Raw genomic sequence first — 19831 nt, 5'->3', positions numbered from 1 at the left:
GGTGCAGGGACAGTACAAGGCGTGACCAGTGCTCGCAGGGGTGTTGCTGCAGAAGCTATTCAAGGCCTGAAGGTTTGGTAGCAGCTGGCTGGCGGGAGCAGGATGGGGGTGGGTGGGTAGGGAGATCATTTTCTCCTGAAGCCTTTTGGGTGTCCCTGTCCCAGATCCTTCAGAAGGCAGTCCCATGTATTGTGGAAATCTTGGGTATCCTAGGTCAGGAGAAACACATCCCAGGGCCAGATTGGCTGGAATTCTGAGAACCCAGCGGCGGGGATGGGGGTGGGGGGTGGGGGGGGAGGGGCGTGGTGGTGGAGGGGGAATGTTCTGGAATCCCCCTAAGAGTGTATTCCAGCTTGATAACTTCTCCTCTCTGCTTGATTTACCTTTTCATGAGAGTAACAAGAAAAAGCAAAGCAACCGAAGCGGGAGGGGCTTTCTTCCCTGCCCTACCCTCACTTGCTTTGGAAGAATAAGCCAAGCAAGGGATCACCAGATGACTAGAGAAATGGGGACAATCAGGAAGCCCGCATTTTGCTGTTTGCCACCAGGTGGCGCCAGAGCTCCGTAGTCTTTGGCTCATTGACTTGGGTGCGCCAAACAGGGTCCGGTGACAGAGATGCCTGCTCCCCTCTAAGCCTGACGATTCTCAGAATTCCTGGGGGTTTTCAGAGCTCCTGTTGTCACTCATAACTCATTTTAGTGAGAAATGAACTAGGAAACAGGATTTCTTCCCGCCCTTTACTACGCGGACCATGATCTAACTGCACTGGGCCCACCGTGCTCTTCCTGTCAGAAAACATCGCGATTCCACCCTGGTCTCTGTCTTCTGACTCACTTCAAATTTATGTGCTGTCCAGAAGCCGAGTGACACAGAGGTTTACTCCCTATGATTAGCGTTTTCCTTATCAGTTTTGTTAGTTTAGAGGATTGCCAAAGTTGTCCATTGGGCCCGGATGTGTGTAATTCCAGTGCAAATCCCCCTGTGGGCAGTGAGCTGTGTGCTAGCCCCCCCCTCCCCCCCCCCGTGTGGGATGCTAGTGAACCGACTTGGAAGGACTCTGTCCCGATGATCCTGTGTGATTTGCTTTGATACTGTGCACGTGTGTGTTTGTATGCGAGCATGTACGTGAGGATGACAGAGGGTGATAGCCAATGTCCTCTGTCACGCTCCACCTTAGTTAGTGTGACTGGCTCTCTCACTGACCCTGAACACTCCACAAGAAAAGCTAAAGGGAATAGTTAGCAGTTCAGTGTCCTTGGCCTGCTACCCCCTGGAGGATTGAAGACTGCTTCCTTAGCATAGAAGGAGGGTGAGGAGGTCCCTGTAGCTGCCATTGGTACCCAGGTCTGTCAGATGGGAAAGGATGGGGTGTATAGCCATTGAGGAGCTCATCTTTGCAGAAGCTGGAGGTGTTCTTTCCAGGCTCTTGGGAGCAAACTTAAGATGGGGGAGCTTTTGCGCTTTCTGAGGCCATAAAGCGAGGACCAAATTTCTCATATAGATGCCAGAAGTTAGGCAATTCCTGTTCCCCTCTGTGCTGTGCTTGGGCTCCTTCGGTGTGGGAGGGAGCGAGGCATTCTCTACAGCTCAGTCAAACACACCTGTACGGGCCAGGAAGAGGCCTGGGCAAAGGGTGACCTCTGACTTCAGCAGGGCTGACTGTTGTCCATGAGGCTAGAGTGACATGGAGCCGGCCACTGCTGCCCATGACTTCTGTGATGTGTGTGTGTGTGTGTGTGTGTGTGTGTGTGCTGGCCATGTGGACCGTCAGCCAGCGACAGGGGATGTGCACTCCCGTATACATGATATTATAAGACCCTGGCTTTGATGAGCCTTCCAAATCTTATTTGTACTTCTGTGGCCAGCCGGAAGCTGGAGTCACAGGGAGAGCTAGGAAACAATAGTCTAAATTTTAGGTCGACTCAGGGAATTCTACCCCCCTCTCCCCCCCCCCCCCGCCCTGCTTCCCTGGCACCTAGTGTGTGTGTGTGTGTGTGTGTGTGTGTGTGTATCTCCTCCTCATGCTGTTCCAAGAGTCTATGCCTTTGAAATGTATGGTCTCCACCAAATGAGCTCAGAACCTCTGGGGTGGCCTACAAGAAGAATCACTGCCGTGTAATAAGCCTGCCTCCAGGACTCCAGGACCTGACGAAAGTGCCTCTGTCAGCCTCTGGGTTTGCACAGCGGAGCATTAGTGGATGAGTCATAGCACCAGCTCCGCCTGCCTCCCTATCTGGAAGGTAGCTGTGGGAGCCAGGCTAGGTCTGAGAAATCCCACACTCCTGCAGCTGCCCTCTGGGAATCTTGTAGGCATGGCCTTTCCCTCACTATTCCATCAGAGGGCGCCAAATCCATCTCTGGCTTCATGAAGCCTGTGGTTTCCCTGGGAGATAGCACAGGGAAGCGATGGAGAGAGTTGAAAACCCATGTTGAAGCAATTAGCAATTAGAAACGTGTAGCACTACAGTCCCCCCCCCCCCCCCCCCCCCCCCCCCCCCCCCCCCCCCCCCCCCCCCCCCCCCCCCCCCCCCCCCCCCCCAGCCATCTCCATCTGCCGGTCTACCCTCTGCCTGCCAAGCTCAGCTGTAATCACCGGAGTCAAGAGCTATCTGGAGGACGCTGGCTTCAGGGCGTTCATGCACACTACGCTGTCAATTTGGAGTCCTTGTTGGTTAGACACCGATAGCTCCCTCTTCCTAGTCTCAGAAAGGCTCTTTCTAACCGGTATACGCTAAACAACTACCATTAAAATCATTAAAAATTTAAAATTGTCTGAAATACATTAAACACGATTTGCATTGCTGGGTGTTGAACTTAGGATACACTCCACATTGTTGTACAGTTAACCTTCAGCGCTCAGCCTGTAGCTGTTTAAAGACGGGATCACTTGGTGTAGGGGGAACGAAACTCTGGGAGCACATTCTCATTTAACATTGTACGAAGGTCGTAATTTCTGTGTGCCCTAGTCTTGATTAAAAAACCAACCATTCGACTTCCTATAGGTCCTCAGGCAACGGTTTTTAGATATCCCTTTCAGCTGCAAAAATTCTGTTCGTACTAGACACACGGGCCTCACAAGATGAGCATGCTCAATGAGGTCAAGAAACCGAGGAGCAGACGAAGCAAGACTTTTAGAAGACTAAGACCAAGAGATTCTGTAAGCTTTAGGGTGGCTGGGGTGGGGCTGACCGAAGAGTGTGGGGCTTTCAGAGGGGCGTGGCTTGACACAGGGCGGGGCTTGCCCACCTCAGCTTCTCACTACAGGCGCTTTCAGGTACCCCTGGTGGTACTGCCCTCCCGTTGAGGGGCACTGTCCTTTGTGCAAATACAGAGACCAGGAAAGCTCTTCCTTCCTTCTCTCCCGGTGGGGTAAGGAAAATGAAGCATCTTCTCTGCCCTTGAGACGCGCCCCCCTCCCAGTGCTGGCGAAGCCTTTCCCCTAGCGATGAGGGTGAGTGTTGTGGAGGATGGTGCCCTTGGTGGTGGGGAAACGAGGGGGCAAATGGGGAGCCAGGGCTTCTGGGTGAGGAGGGTGCTTGCGGCCGGCTGCCAGGGCCACAGCACTGTCAAGAGGGTTCTCTTTGTAGGACTAGCCTGTCAGAGCCCGAGACGGGCTCTAGCTCGGAATTCCTGGTCAGTAGCTTAGGTCAGGCGAGTGAGCCAGAAAGGTGGTCTGTGACCTTCTCCAGGGAACTTCTGTTATTACCTCACTTACAACATGAGGGGGAGAGAAGGCAAGAAGCAAAGATTTCTCTTGCTGCTCCCAGCGTCTAGTTCTCACAGGGAGATGGCCCACTGCTGATCACTTACGAGGTGGGTGGAATGCGGGGGCAGAGTCCAGCACAGCTATAGCCACTGGAGCAGAAACTTGATTTCTTAAACTGGAGGTTCCTGGGCTATAAATGAGATGCGGCCTCTGCCTCCCTCAGGTATTGTGGCGATTAAGCTAATGGACAGAAAAGAAAGTGCTTTGTAAAGGTCCCGCCCAGAGGCCCGCTCTAGGACCAACTGAGAGTCTTCCTATCTGAGTGGCTCCTCAGGACTGAGCTAAATCTATCTTCCTGTTCTTCCTGGTCATGCACGATGGGGCACTTTGCTCCATGTGATGGGAGACTAGGCCCCCCGCTCTAGTTTAGATGTAGCCCCGCCCCCAAAGCGGAAGTGAGGAAGTTTTCCAGCCCCCAAAGCGGAAGTGAGGAAGTTTTGGGCTGGTATTCTAACCTTCGGTGTGGCTGTGTGGAGGAGAGCCCTCAGGAGCCCCAGCTGAATGGAAGGTGCTGAGGACCAGGCAACCTCTCTCCAGCAAGGCCAGTCTTGGAGGAGTGGGATGGTCTTTCTAGAGCTGGTGGCAAGAAAGGGAGGTCACCCACATGCTAGGCCACTTCTTCAGGCCACTGGCTCCCTTTCCGTTTCTCCACCAGGGCCTGCCCCTGGACAGGACCTACTGGTGTGAGGCTGCTCGGATTGTCCAGAACTGTGAGTCAAATGATTTTCTTTTGAAGTTACTGTTTATCGCCATTTTTACTATTGAAAAATTGGCACATTGCAATGTACCTATATGGGTTATTGAGAACTGAAATTCTCTGGGAAAGGCTATACCCATGCTGAAGATTCTACCAGGCAGGCTGACTGAACTCTGTGGTTATGGAGTGTTGGAAATCCTGCAGAACCCAAATTCAACTCTGTTGGGTGATTTTTAGCTCCCTTCTTAGCCGTCCATCGCATTCACTCTGTGTCTGATCTAGCATCCTGTGACTTAGCCCATGACCCCTTTTAGGATATAACATATCGCTGCCTTCCAGAAGCACAAATGCTAAGAAAGGCATCAACAGCATCTGAAATTTATCTGAGATTTCCCTGCTTGGTCAGAAGCTGCCGACCTGATGTTTCCACCTGAGCGTGGAATCTATAGCTGTCTTTTGATCCGCAATTATAAAGACTCGGTGAAACTTACCGCGTTGAACATGGTATTTGGGACAACCTGAATCTTTGTCCCTGGGTCATGCTCACTCATTTTTGGCTCTAGAATAAAGCCCTTCCCTTTGAGATGAGAGCTGAGTTTTGGGTTGACAGTGAGCCCTGTGACGTTTGCATATACAGGTGCCAATAAGAAAACCAACTTCTGAGATGTCTTAAATTTAATTACTGAGAGCCAGAGAGGGAAGAGATGGAGAGGGGTTAATTAGTAGTAAACGATAGGCTGGAAGGCACAAAAGGTCTACTTCCATCTCGAGTGTTCATTGAAACCTTAATTCGTATTCCATCATGGCTCACCACCAGGGCGATCCAGTCCTCCTTACATTTAAATGTTCTATCCGGATAGTTAAGCCCAGCTAATCCAGAAACAATCATTTCACCTCCTAAGGGTTATTGTGAGCTGACCGTTGTGGGGGAAAAGTCTCACCTGTGGGCTGCTGTCCTGTCATAAACTTCCCCTGCTGCGAGTCCCACCTGTCTGAACTATCCAAAACCCCTCTGACTGGTAGCACCTGGGGGGCGGGGAGAGGGTGACATATTTGTTTCTCAAAGTTTATTGAAAGTGCCATTAGTCTTGACTGCTCTCTAGCCCTGCCGCTTGTAGCTGGGGGACCCCGTGCTAGGATTGCTGTTGCTTTTCTGGCTGCTGGTTGTAATGGTTCAAGGACTGCCTTGATAGGCCTGTGGTGATGGCTCAGTGGGTGAGCGAGCGTGCCGTGTGCTAGTGTGGGTGAGAGAGCGTGCCGTGTGCAGGTGTGGGTAAGAGAGCACGCCGTTGCAGGTGTGGGTGAGCGAGCGTGCTGTGTGCAGGTGTGGGTGAGTAAGCACGCCGTGTGCAGGGGTGGAGACCAGAGCTCTTCTCTAACACTGGGACCTTCTTACTTTTGGGTCTGTACCGGTGGAGCTGCTGGATCACACGGCAATCATATAATTAGTTCTTAAGGAATTTGCGTCTGGCGCTACTCATTTGCATTCTCCTCTTTCCTCGTGGAAGTTGCTGGCGTTCCTGTCTCCTCTGCCGCTGGCCATTCCACGTGGACTGAGTTCATCTGATTGTGGCTTTGATCCTCAGTGATGGTTCCCGTGGTGCCACACATCTGTTTGTCATTTGTTTGCCTGTTTTTTTTTTCTTTTGAAAATAACTCTAGGTTTGTTCCGATTTTTAAGACGATTATTATTTGCTATTGGTCTTCTAACATATTCTAAAATTATCCTTGTTAGATGCATAGTTTGAAAATATTTCTCCCACTGATTTTAGGTTGTATCTTTATTCTTTTGTTTTTTTCGCCATTGTAGGTTTTCAGTTTGGTGTTATCCTGCCTGTCTGTTTTTGTTTGTATTTCCTGTGTTTGGGAGTTTTATTAAAAAAATTGGTTATTCCTAATATATTTCCCCTATGTCTGCTTCCACTCTGTTTTATGGTTGAGTCCTTAATTCGAGCTGGTTTTTGTGTGTGGTAAGAGATGGAGTCCAGTTCTAGTCTCCTACCACCCATAGTTTACATCATTAGCATGTTTCAATGATTATAGCTTTGTAGTATATTTTCATGTTAGCTGACAAGATGATGTTCTTTTGCTTCAAATTTGCTTTATTTTTCTTTTGCTTTAGTTCATATTTATTTGGTGGTCCTAAATGTATCCTAGGGTCTTTTTCTAGGTATGGGAAGAAAGTCATTGGTATTTTGACTGAGATCACACTGGATCTGTAGGTTGCTTTAGTCAGTCAGTATGAATGTTTCGCCAGTATCAACCGTTTGATTCCATGGACACAGACATCTTTCTGTGTTTCTGTGTGGCCTTCCCAGTTCATTATGCCAGTGCTTTATACTTTTCATTGCAGGACTCTTTTCTCCTAGATAGTTTTTTTTTTTGGTTACTGTTTTCCATTTCAATCATTTCACTGTTGCTATGTAGAGACACTCCTTACTTCAGCCTGTTTTGGGTCTTGCCCTCGATCACGACGCTCACTTATTAAATCGCTGTTTTGTGGTGGGCTGTTGGGAGTTGTCTAAATACAGGCTCCTGTCAAATCCCTCAGTCTTCCTGTATATGTACAGAAATTTGTCCTTTTGTTAGTTTATCAATTTTTGTATGTCATTGTTCATAATCTTGAATGCTGTTGTAGTTGATGGTATAAGTTGTATTTCTTTCTTCTCTCTGTTTTTGTGTCTGGTTCACTTCTCTTGAGTTTGTTTGTTTTTGAGAAGAACAACTTTTCATTTTGCTAATGGTTCATACTTTTTCTTTATTGCTCCTTTGGTCTTTATTTTTTTCCTTCTATTAACTCTGGGGTTCAGATCTAGCAGTTTTCTTTCTCTCAGGTACAATGATAGGTCTCTCCTAGCTCAGTTAATCTAGAAACACCCTTATAGATACATCCAGATATGCTTCTTTCCAACCTCCTGTATGATTCTGAATCCAGTTAAGTGCACAATGAAAATGAACCATCACATCACCCCATCACTTTTAGTCTATTACGTATCTTCAGAAGTGAATTTCTTGTAGGCAGCACATAGTTGACCCAGGTTTTAACCCATCTGTTGGAGCAGTAAGGAGGAGTAGGACCAAACCCACAATGCTATGGCTTGGTGTACTAGTGGCAGGAAATTGAAGCAGCGGGAGGGGATGCAGGCTAGTTTATAAATCGATCCCACTGGAGTCTTAGTTCTCTTTCTGGAGCCAGGATGGTCTCCATCCAGGAGCACTCACAGATCCCAATGACCCTGTCCCCAAGACAGTGCTCCTGGATAAAGACTCTTTCCTGTCAACAAATTTTTTCATCACACTAAAACTAGGTCCTGCGATTTCTCATCTGGGTTTGTTCTTCTGAAAGTGGTTTTGGTGGGGAATAGAGCTATTTAAGATGCTTCTGTGAGGAGACAGCTGTGTGTGTGTGGGGGAGGGTCTTAGTCTACCACCATCTTTTTAAGCTTTTCAACACCAAGTGTTTTGTTACAGAGCTATAAGCATGGTAACAAAGACCCAGTGATTCTGGGGCACAGCATGCTGCCACAAGGCTTTTATAATTCCCAGAACCTATCTCTGGCACTTTGAGCTGACTTTTGGGAACCCAATCCCCAAGCTGGGTTGCTTGCCCAACCTTAACACAGGGGGAGGAGCTTGGTCTTGCCTCAACTTGATGTGCCATGCTTTGTTGACTCCTATGGGAGGCCTGTCCCCCATATGGAGATGATACAGGAGTGGTAGATGGTGACAGGGTAAAAGGGGAGTGAGGGGGGGAACAGGAGGAGAGGAAGGAGGGTAAACTGGTTGGTATGTAAAATAAATGAAAAAAATTAATAAAAAAGGAAAATTAAAAAAAAAAAGCAAACAAACAAAAACCCAACTGTTCCCAGCCTCTACCTTCCAGGGTTTCCAGCAGCTGCAGAGCACAGTCCCTAAGGGACCTACAACTAGTTTTTCTGGAAGGATGAGGAGGTTGATGTTCTAATGAAGACTAGGCCACGCCTTCTCTTTTGGGAGCCTTGTGCTCCGCTCATGCCCCTGGCACCAGGAACATCATGTTACCAAATGCTGAAGAGTGGGATTGCGAAGAGTCCTAGGTAAAAGGCTTCTGGAGCATTCTCACAGAATCTTCAGATTGGTCCTCCGAGGCACTGTTTCCCACTGTGGCTCCAGCCCTCAATGAAGACCTCTTCCATTTCTATTTATTTATTTCTAGAGGGAAGGATTAATTTCTGCCTTTCTTTCCTCAGTGATGTCACAAAGTATGAAACCTACAGGGTCCTTTCTCCCATGACACCCGTGCTCCAAGGAGACTGAAAACACTGTGGGGTGACAGGTCACTGATAAATATTGGGGTAGCAACCAGTCCCCATAACCCTTAGAGCTGGACGTGACCTATTAGGGAAGACCAAACTTTCCCTGCACACGGAGGCCTATCCTCCTTGAAACAGTCAGGCACTCAGCCAGGGCTAAGAGGCAAAGTCCTTGTTTATTGTTGCAGCAATTCTTATACAGACGTTAGCGTTCAGTTAAATAAGGAGATAGCACATTTAATACATCACAACCCCAAACCAGACAACTGCGGCCACGGCACAAAGAAGGGGAGGGTGGGCCAGGACTGGTGACCAGACTGTCGGAGGAAATACATTCAGTGGGTGTGCAGTGGCAACATTCCAGGCTCACGTGTAGATATATTTTATTTATATATATATTTATATTTATATATAGAGATCATTGAGTTTCGTGTATACAAAGAACGATATTGTTACAAATACAATACTACTCCCGATGTTTTACAGTAAGCGCTAATGCACCCCGTTACGGAATGGGGGTGCGAGTTCATACCCCAGGTGCTGTGCTAAGTATGTACAAGAGATTTCATTCCCACACGGTCATCACACACTGCCTTGATGGAGGGAAAATAAAATCAGGGTTGTGTGCTCAGGTGCACCCTATCCAGGGAAGGAGTAGACAGGTGAAATGCAAACCCAACAGGTAGCCTTGGGAAGGTGAGAGGTAAAACATCAGCAGGAGGTGGCCCTTGGTTGTAAACATCAGTGACAGCCACACCAGTGGGTGGAGAGACTGGAGCAGGGCTTGGGGTGGGTTTGCATCAGTGTGCTGTCTACGGGGAGCATATGTGTGGGTGGGGCTGCAGGAGGGAGGAGGAGCAATGGGGGAGGTAGTAGGTTACTTGACTCCCTGAAGGCCAATGTTAATGGGCAATGTTCAGAAAGCAAACCCTTGAGCAGGGAGGTGGCGGCCTGCTGTGTGCTCTACCTCCAGGGGCCTGCTGTGGTGAGGGAGGAAGTTATCACTCAGGAAGTGGGCTCTAGCCATCGATCTGTGGGGCTTTCTTCCTCTCATGAACTCAAGGTCGATGGTGGCTCCCTGAAATGCTCCCACTGGAGAAGGCAGAGGCAGAGTGGGTTGTGGTGCAACCTCCTTAGATTGGGGTGGGGGTGGAGTGAATCTGGGAGACTGGTCCCAAAGCTGAGTCACCATCATATCCTAACTGAGTGGGCAGAGCGCAGCTTTATCAAAGTCGGCCCCATCATTCTGGGTGATGAGATATTTACATATGTAACTATGTATGTGAAGATGCCAGACAAGACCTGACCCCAAGTTAACCACTCAGTCTGACGCCAACAGTGGAAGACTGTGCTTCAGCCAGGGGCTTGGACCAAGCTCCAACAGTTTTCCCTCTGGGTTGGGGGAGCCACTTTGGTTAACACAAAAGCCTAGGTAATCTTACAATCATGCTAAACTGTTAGCTCTCTAGAAGAGCTCACAAGAGAAGCTTGGCTTTTCAGTCCCCTCTTAAAGTTTCCAGGGTTTTTGTGCAACAAGAATGGAAAGTATTTTCTCTTTCCTCCTTCCCTGGGGTGAAGCCACTTCACTGCGGTTATTTGGGGGTTATACTGGGAGTGATGTGTTTGTGGAGCCTGTCCCTGACCAGTCCCAGGCCAGCCTCGTTGTCCTCCCACCTTCCTGTACGTGTGTGGACATGTACTTGTGGTGACCACCCTGGATCTGACAGGCATCAGCCTCTCAAGTGACTTTCTGAGGTTCCCAATTTGCCAGCAATATTGCCTCTTTTGGTCCTCTCCATTGCTTTTTGGCAGAGGAGGGACGGGCTGCACTTTTCAGTGTGTGATTATATTAGATACCCGGAAGCTTAGTTATTTCAGAGAGGTGAGGAGAACCCAGACCATTGCTTCCAGTCTTCACATTTGCTGGGGTTTGACCTTGGGTCTGGTCATGCAGGAGCACTTGGTGGGACACCCTTTAAAGTCCAGATAGTCTGGCTCGTGTGGTCCTAACTCCATCCACACAGCTCTGTAGCAGCAGCAGCCCCGCCACGTCTCAGGCAGCTATCTGGACAGCTGGGTGGGTGGGTGGGGGGGGCAGACAGCACTGAAACTTCTTGTTCCAAAGTAAACCTGAGGGCTCCACTGTGGATCCCTGCAAGAACCAGGCTTTTCTGACTCTGCCCAGACAACTCATCAAGTCAGAGTCCCCAGGGGCTTGACTCTTTGCATCCTGAGATGAAGCCTCTTGTTCTTTATCTTCCTGTATTCCCATCTCTCCCTCCCCCAGACCCCACCCTTCCCTCTGTAAACCCATCCTCCCTAACACTGCTCACTGAACTCCCTCCCATCTCCACAGACACAACATAAATATCCCAGATGTGGAGAGCAGGGACTATATTCATATTACAAAATATATTAGTTTTTCTTCCCCTGTCTCTACTGAGGTCATCAATGAAAACAAAACAAAACAAAACAAAACAGAAACAAAATCTAGACATATCCCACATGAAAACAAACTGCTCTTTGGACCAGAATAAGTGGAAATTGGCTCAGAATAATATTAAAACACATGTACTAGACTGAGACGTAACTCAGAAGACGAGGCACCAGCTGAAAGCATCAAGCCTTCCACACCGGCTGCAAACTCCCAGACCTAGCAGACAGCAGACACTCTTTCTGGAGCACATCTTGGGGATTCCTAGGCCCAATACCAAGCATTAAGTCTGCTTGGTTTTGTGACTTATCTGTTCTAGCCTTTGAAATGTCACATCCTCAAGAGTGGCTGCGAAAGGGCCCAGGCTGGCTTAGCTTTGGGACAGGAAGCATGACACGAAGTTACCCCATATCACAGTTTGTCCCTCAAGAACCTCCAGTGTGTATGTGGGGTGGTGGAGTCCTAGAGGGCACTCTGAGCCAACTGGGATCGGGAAGGCCAGGCCTCAGCCAGGAGGGCCTCTTTCTCAGGACAAGGCTGGCCACTTTCTGCATGTGTCAACCTTCTGCTAGGAGAAGGGGTCTTCCAGAGGGGTGCTGGGGCTCCCCCACAGGCTGTGTGCTAGATCTTTAGCCTACCTCAATGGAGGTAGAGAGCAAAGGAGACACTGTGCAGGGTGTGTGTGTGTGTGTGTGTGCACGCGCACGCGTGTTGTACATGTGTGGTAAGTGCCTGTGCAAGAATGCAGGAAGATCGTACCTGCCTGAGGTTATCCCCTGATGTGTACCTTTGGGGCAATCTTGGAAACCTCAGAACCCCTGTGACTTGCCAGGATCTCTTCAGTGTCACGGCAGCCTTGCCCAGGATGTCACTTTCTCTTTTCTCTGCATTAGGCCTGTATTATCACACACATTGAAACTAAGAGGGGACTATGGAAGAGATTTAAAATTGGCTCAGAAATTTTGGGCAGAAATAATATCTGGAGCCCTAACTCCACAGCAGGCAGCAAACACTAAAGATGTGGCTGTCCTCGTTGCCACTGTCCTCCCGTCAAGCGGGGCAGGGCAGGCAGGAGGCAGCAAGTGAGTTTTAGGCACTGCTCAGTCAGCTCTGTTGCTGCCCTTGAGGGCTCCTTCAGGGAAGAGGTGTGTGCCTCTTGGGGAGGGATAATGTCCCCTTGGGCAGTGGCAACCACCTTAGGACCCCCAAAAGCCCTCCACAATGATCCCAGGTAAATATTAGCTGTTCTCCACCCTCAAGGGGACACACGCAAAACTTCCCTGGTATTAAGGAAGGAACAGAAAAAAAGCAAACTGGAGAGAGACAAGAGAGTAAAGAGTCCTTGCCGGTTCTTCTCTCCTGTGTAAGACCGAACGCTGAGTGAGGAAGGGGAATGTCTCAGTGACACACGAGGCAGCACAAGAAACACAACCACGGTGAGGAGGCTCCTCCATGCATGCCGCTGCTGCGGAGGGGCGGCTCAGATGTACACAGGCTGCTCCTGGGCCGTCAGCAGTCTGTACATGGCTGCTGGCATCGTCTTCATATGGATCTGAGGACAGACAGCCATGTTAGCTGGGGCTGGGGCCATACAGTTTCCAAGAGAGCCCACCCCCAACCGCCAGACATGTCCTAAGAAGAGTGAAGCCCATGGCTTTCTAAAAGTTTTTTTTTTTTGGGGGGGCACTGTAAGTGATAGGAAAATCTGGGTAAGGTGTAGTTTCCCAGTTAAAGGCTCCTGTCTTCACAGACCTTTGAAAAGTAAAGATGGCTCCATGGGAAGAAGGGCTCTGGGTTTCTAACTGCCTGCTTCCATCTCCTGTCTGGCAGTGGGGAGGGTCTGCCCATCTCAAAGCGTTCTGCTACTACATCAAGAGCAGAAGCCCCAGAAATGTAGTCAGGATGTGATGTGAGCCCATGCCAGTGCTGGGAGCTCCTGGTTTTAGGAGTTTTGAATCTAATTTGTGTTTTCCAATCATACCTGGTGGGGTTAATTGGGAGAAAATGAGAGAATTTGGGGAACCACAGGGAGTAGCAACACAAATGAGGAAGAGAAGGCAGGTAAGGTTACCTCCCACAGGTCTGCGGCAGATGGTCTGCCTACCAAGGGGCCTCTAGGGAGGGAAAGGGGGCTCTAGGAGGCTCCCAGCAAAGCGTGCCAGGCGCACACGCAGTACCTAGCCCTGCTGAACCCCAGGCCTCATTCCTACCTCCCCAACAGCATTGGAGAGGATGTGGACGATCTTCTCATGTGGCGTGGCTACCACACTCTGGCCATTGATTTCAATGATCCGATGTCCCACGCGGACCCCTCCTCTCTCAGCTATTCCCCCTCTCATGAGGCTGCAGATCTACCAGAGGCAAACAACAGGTTACACATAGTGGGCAGGGCCACATCCTCACACCATGTGGGGGTGAAGGACTGTCTTCCCTAGTACTCTACCATGAACACCCCTTAGAAGCTGACTTGGCGAGGCTTATGATTTAAACCTCTCAGGTTCTTTTTATGAACAGTAAGTTTGGTGGCCCAGTACGGAGCTCTGGTCGAATGTTTAACTAGCATGCACAAGATCCTGTGTCTGTCCCTATTACCATATACAGCAATGGCAAAAGTAGGTTTTGTAGCCCACCAGGCTGCCTTGGGCACAAACTTTGCACAGAGGTATGGGCAGGTGTGAACTTACTAGGGTGCTGAACTCTGACCACCTTCCATCCTTTTTGGGCCTATCTGTTGGCAGTTAGTGTTTCAACCGGATTTCCATAGTCTCAAGCAGGCTTACCTATGGAACTGTTTGATGCTAGAAACCTGTATTTGAGGACCACTATTGCATGATCTAAAGAGGCACTGTGGGACAATGGTCTTTTATCCTGTCACTTGTATTACTTTTAATAAAACACTGATTGGCCAGTAACCAGGTAGGAAGTAGAGGCAGGGCAATGAGAATTCAGGGAAGAGGAAAGTTTGAGTCTTCAATTGTGACCCAGCTGCAAAGGAAGCAAGATGTGACAGCCTCACTGAAAAAGGTACCAAGCCACGTGGTTAATTCAGACAAGAATTATGGGCTAATGTAAGTTATAAGAATTAGTTAATAAGAAGCCTGAGCTACTGGGCCAATCAGTTTATGATTAATGTAGACCTCTGTGTGATTCTTTGGGACTTAATGGTTGTAGGACTGGGCAGGACAGAAAACCTCAGTCAACAGCTAGAAGCCTACTGTGTTCCACACTATGGTGCGAGGAGAGAGGGACCTGTTGTTGTTCTCTATTTGGTGGTGCTTGGCCAAACTCACTTCTTACAGGGATGGAGTCAATGGTATAGCCAGCTACTTCCTGTGGTTCGGCTGTAACCCCTGGTGAAGGAACGCTCCCAGTGCTGCAGGTTACACCTTACACACTAAGCAAGAGTGCTTGTGAACTTAGGAAGCTGGCTTTACACCCCGGACCCTGCATCTTTATTCAAAAGCTGATGCAGACAAGACCTGCAAGGGAGCTTAGTGGGTCTGGGGTGAGTGGGTCCTTCTGGCTCTAGGGTGCTCTCAGGTCAAATGTTCCATAGCTGATTTCCACACTGGAGGTGAGACCAAGGGTCTAGGGTTAGGGCTGTGGCTCCTTGGTAGAATGCCTACCTAGCACACTCCATCCCCAATCAGACGAAATCCCAAGAAGCTAGTCAAATTATAACCGAAAACCCCAAATCTATTTACTGGATGAAAAGATGAAGGGAGTGGACCAGCTGGAAAATAATTCAATATACCTCCATTTCCATTTGTCAGTATTGGAAAAGGGTGTGGTTTGACGTATGCTTACAATTCCATTCTGGACGCTGAATCCCAGCTGGTAGCGAAGGTCCGGCCTCCTTATTAGCACTGTGGTCACTGGAGGGCACCTCACGATGTTCAGCTTTACCCGCGACTGGTTCTTTAAGCCCTGAAATGTGAATAAAGCACAGTGGAGTGGTGACCACTGAGTCAGGCAGAGTAAACAGAGGCAGACGTGGCCGGACACAGAGGCAGCGCCCACATCTGCAGTCTTCTGAAGGCTGTGTGTGCCCGACCTGGGGCCATCCCTGTGAACCTTCCCTACAGGGTCGGACTCTGGGTGGCTGCAAAATGGACGGTGTCAAGGGACCTGGCAAAGGTACAACTATAAGGAAAAGAGTCCATGTGCTTGAGGGACGAGGGTGTAGCCTGTTGGGAGAAAGCCACACGGGACATGCACTCTCTCCTCTCCAAGGCAGACTCTAGCAGTGACTCCTAACAGAGGGCGTACATAGCAGCAGCTCACTCCCAAAGCTGCTTCTCTCTGGTCTCGGGCTTCTTCTTCCCTACTCTTTATGTCTGGAGAGATCTTCTAACTTGTGGGTATCCCCACTACAACTGGAAGCTCCAGTGTGTTTACCTCCCTGGGATGTGATGGATTATGAAGAAGAAATGAGACAGGAAACTGCGCATGGGTTCATCCTTGGTCACCCGCCCGTTCTCTAGGCCAGGATGGATTATAGAAGAAAAGCTGACCTTTAGTTATGCCTGGGAAACAGTTTTCAGAGCCTGTTTGCAGCTCCCTACACATTAGCCAAACCATCCCTCCCCCAGGCAGGTCCATCTACCATCTCGTCAGCTACATGCTGAGAAGTGGGGACCATGCAGAAGCCAGTCCAGAAATAACTATGCCCCCTCCAGAGCTGCTGGTTCTGAGGAAGGCCTGTTCTGCCCTGGTTGCCTCCTGTTTGCTGGAGCAGATGCTCTGAGCAGCACTCCCCGAGCCCTTTCATGCACCAGTCCCCAGCATGGACAGGCTTTGAGAAGGAGTTTCCCATCCCAGTTCAAGAGACATTGTGCAGAGGATGTGGTGATTTCTGCATCCTGGAGCAAACAGATGACACTGGTGAGGTTGGAGGTCGGGAGATCAGAGCACTCAGGAAATGCCTGCCTGCCTGGAGTCTTTAGAGACCAGCAGATTAAGAAAAGTCTGAAGGTCATGTTAGACTCTCCTTCGGGAGAGAGAGAGAGAGAGAGAGAGAGAGAGAGAGAGAGAGAGAGAGAGAGAGAGAGAGAGAGACAGACAGAGACAATTAGGGTGACATGTGACTTGATGCTCATACTCACATTGGCATCACCAGTGTCCCAGTGGTTGGAAACAGGCTAGGGGCCCCTAGTGAAGGGACAGTATTTTCAATGCCATGGATGATGGAGTGTGCTTCTCCTGCATCAGATGCCAGTGACAGAGGTGGACCTTCTGTTGGCAGCAAGTCTGATCGTTATGTCAATAAGACAGAGAGAAAGTCTGGCTTTCTGCTTCCAGAAGTGGGACAAGCATGGCCAGGTGAGGAGGACAGTGCTGGTGTCCTCAGACATGAGTTCGGGTCCTATTTCCGCTACTATATGCAGTGGGGCTCGTAGGCACTTGCTCTACCTGAATTTCTCCACTTTTTCTACATGCTGACACTGAGGTCTCTGCCAGGTTCAGTTTCTATATACATCTTCCTAAATGCCTTAACCCATGACACTGAACTCAGCCACCAGACTTCAAAACTCGGACTCATTCCACAAGATCAGAGCAGGTAGGAGAAGTGAGGCAGGCTGGACCTTGGCTATGAACACACTACATTTTCCCTTGAACACCTCCTTATTTTGTTCACTTAAATCACTTATATAGCAATAAATGGGTTAGGCACTGGACACTGGTAGGAATAAGATTCTCCAGGTCTCCTGGAACTGGGTGGGAGCACGAGAGGCTGAGAGAACGCAGACAGTGTGTGTCAGGACTGAGGCGGGAACAGGGGTGCTGGAGTTCCCCCACATCCTCTGCAGAGCAGGGATTTGTGGAAAACACTGAGAATGGCGGGAATCATGGTCCTTCACACAAAGCCATGTGTTTAAATGCTCGCACCTGCTGACCGCCCAGGCAGTCCTGAAGATCTTATAGAATATACCAAAAAGCATGAGAATGAAACAATTTCCCCAGTGTTACCTATGAATTTCACATGGCTCTGGTGAATTGATTTAGGATGCCTGTTGGATTCCTCAGCAAAATAACTTTTGAGCCTGGAGAAAATGTGCTTCAGCATAAGGCCTGAGAAATGGCAATTTGAAATGACTGAGCATGATTTGCTCTGCTGTCCCTAATCAGTGTTTCAAGTTGGGTCCCATTAACTTAGATTTCTGACCTGCCATTTTGTTGGAGGTGCCAATTAAATAAATGGTCATTTCATCCCCATGACAACAGTGAATGATGCAACCATTTAAGAAATATGGTGTGAAGAGAAGAAGCCAGAGCGGTATCTATAGCAACAAGAACAATCCCACAATACTCTTGAGAAGGAAAGGAAAGCGGGCACTGGGTTGGAAAAGGACCTGAAGTCTAGAAGGAAGGACTTGGAGGCAAGGGCACGAGCAGAGAGACGCTGGTGTTCTTGGTCTACCAATACCATACCTACGCTTTAGGAACGAGTTACAACAGGGAAGGTAAGAGCGAGGCAAAAAAGAATTCAGAGGGTTTCTGTAACTAGAAACACATTCCACTTCCTGCAATCTGAGAGAAGAAAGGCCCATTAGCATTGCAGTGGCAAGATACAGAACACATAGCTTTAGACTCCTGTTCCTCAACAGCCAGGCCAGAAGACTGGCCATGCCAACTTCCCCCAGGAGTTTACTGAAGAGCAGAGTCCCATCTAAGACTTGTTGGAATAGAACTGACACCTTACCCGATCCCTGGGTGGCTTGTGTGAATGTGGGAAGCAATGACTGATGTTGGGTAGGGTAGCCAGCACAGGGACCTACTGAATGATCAGCAGGACAGTGAAGCTCTGACGCCTGGACATTTCCCTGCAGGGACTGGGGTTGGGGGTGGAGCAGTGTGAGCATCCATCTAGGTCCAGGCTCAAGGTGGGGTGATGTCTAGAGGACCGTAAACAAGGGCACTGAATCTATGCCAGTCCTCGTTTGGTGCTGGGGTTCCCTCAGCCAAGGCAAGCCACGGCTCCAAAGCTGAGGATCTTGGGACAGGTGAGTGCTCTAGCTGGGCCCGCCTGCTGTGCCCATCTCTGCTGAGGGAGCCATCCAGGCAGCAGCTTTCTCAGGCCCTCTGTGGCACTCGTCTCTTTCATCATCACATGGCCTTTTCGTCTTCCCAGTCGGTGGAGATTTCGTTTACAGACGTCAAAGTTCAGCTCTTCAAACAACCTGTTCCCCTCAGGAAGCTTTGAGCAAGCTTCGCTTTCACCTTGAGCTGGTCATCTGTGGACAGAGCTGCCCCTAGGCAGCAGTCAAGACGGTCAGGCTGACCTCATAGACACCACGGTCCCTCGTCTTATCTATCATTAGAGGGCAACGTGGGTGGGTGAGTGGAGAGGTGGGGTCCAATGGAATGGCCAGTTGGGGACCATGAGCCTTGGGGGTCTCAGGTAAAGCACGGCTTATGGGAAGGTCGGGCTCTGACAGAAGGTTGGGATTTATCAGACTTTCCTACTTGTTAAGCCGAGGTCTATCCCCACCTTCACCCAAGTTTCTCTCTATATTTATATTCTCTCTCTCTCCCTCCCCCTCCTGCTTGGGTTTCCATGACAAAATATACACTGGGCTTACAATCAATGAAAGTTACTTTTAATAGTTAGGCTGGCCCGAAGTCTGAGATCAGGGTGCTGGCAGTCAGGTGGTAAGGGCTGTCATCTGGGTTGCAGACAGTGGGATTCTGGTTGTTTTCATAGAGGAAGAGAAGCAGAGAGCCCTGTAGGGTCCTTTGCATAAAAGCGCTGATCCAATTCATGAAAGCATCACCCTTAAGACCTAATCATCTCCCAATAGTTGTAGGGATTGGGGCCTCAACATGTACTTTAAAGGGGCATATTCAGTCTACAATACTCTCTCTCCATCCCATAGCCTTTCCGGACCCTGGTTAACTGCACAAAAAGTCACCTTCAGCAGCTTCACTCACCAATATCTCTCCCTCACATCTGAGCTCTGCACTCCACACACAGAGCCTCAAGACTGGCACTATCAACTCCTGTGGCTGGGCAGGTCTTGGCTGTGGAGGGTGCTGTCCTCTGCACTGTAGGCTGTGCCTCTAGTACCATCTTCATGATAGCCAAGGCATCTTTAGGCTTCTGGAGCATGCAATATTACCTTTGGCTGAGGATTTCCACTTGCATAGATATCCTCCCTGAACAGAGGGGGGTGGTGTCTCGGGGGTGTCTCTTTACTGGCTGTTTGATGTGTCTCCAGGGGTCAGCTGTGTGACTGCTGTTCTGTGCCTCAGTTTCCTACTCATGCAATGGGTGCCAACAGTACCTATTGCATAGAAGTTCATGAGCAACTGGAGACATGAGCTCAGTGAGCACCCTCTAAGGGTTAGTGCTGGGTGTACAGCCCTTGGCTTCTGTAACTGTGGGGCCAGTCAGTTGAATGGTTTAAGTGGGGCTTAATGGGCCACATTAGTAGGAAACTGGAAGACAGTGGTGTTGAGGGTGATTTGAACTGTGGGGGCCTGGCCCAAGAGCTTCCAGGGAAGATTTTTAGTATGTTGCCTCAAGATTGCTGTCTCTTTGACTTGGCCTACTTTCTCTCTATATCTCTGTTCAGATTTCCAGCCTGACTTTACTCTGATGTGTGGCGTTTCCCTCTGTATGCTGTGAATACATTTTATT

At 49.3% G+C, this 19831-nt stretch overlaps 1 protein-coding gene and 1 long non-coding RNA gene across 3 annotated transcripts in view; one reads left to right on the top strand and one right to left on the bottom strand.

Annotated features, from left to right (window-relative positions):
• Window positions 1-3590: 3590 nt before the first annotated feature.
• The window catches only part of LOC126512363 (uncharacterized), a 54448-nt gene continuing 38207 nt past the window's right edge, over window positions 3591-19831 (top strand). The window contains exon 1 of the long non-coding RNA XR_007595021.1: window positions 3591-4477. This is a non-coding gene — a long non-coding RNA (uncharacterized lncRNA). The remainder of the gene's footprint in view (window positions 4478-19831) is intronic.
• Apba1 (amyloid beta precursor protein binding family A member 1) overlaps window positions 8926-19831 on the bottom strand; it is a 181268-nt gene continuing 170362 nt past the window's right edge. For both annotated transcript variants that reach the window (XM_050160084.1, XM_050160090.1), the window contains exons 10-12: window positions 14998-15117; window positions 13401-13541; window positions 8926-12742 (exon numbers count right to left, since the gene is read on the bottom strand). In XM_050160084.1, coding sequence (XP_050016041.1) covers window positions 12671-12742; window positions 13401-13541; window positions 14998-15117 — 333 coding nt within the window. In that variant the 3' untranslated portion in view covers window positions 8926-12670. The remainder of the gene's footprint in view (window positions 12743-13400; window positions 13542-14997; window positions 15118-19831) is intronic.

Source organism: Alexandromys fortis, unplaced genomic scaffold (assembly GCF_014885135.2).
Source record: "Alexandromys fortis isolate MF-2015 unplaced genomic scaffold, M_Fortis_MF-2015_v1.1 scaffold_10, whole genome shotgun sequence".
Taxonomy (NCBI): domain Eukaryota; kingdom Metazoa; phylum Chordata; class Mammalia; order Rodentia; family Cricetidae; genus Alexandromys; species Alexandromys fortis.
The sequence above is the reverse complement of the archived record's forward strand: the minus strand, read 5'-3'. Positions and strand labels throughout refer to the sequence as shown.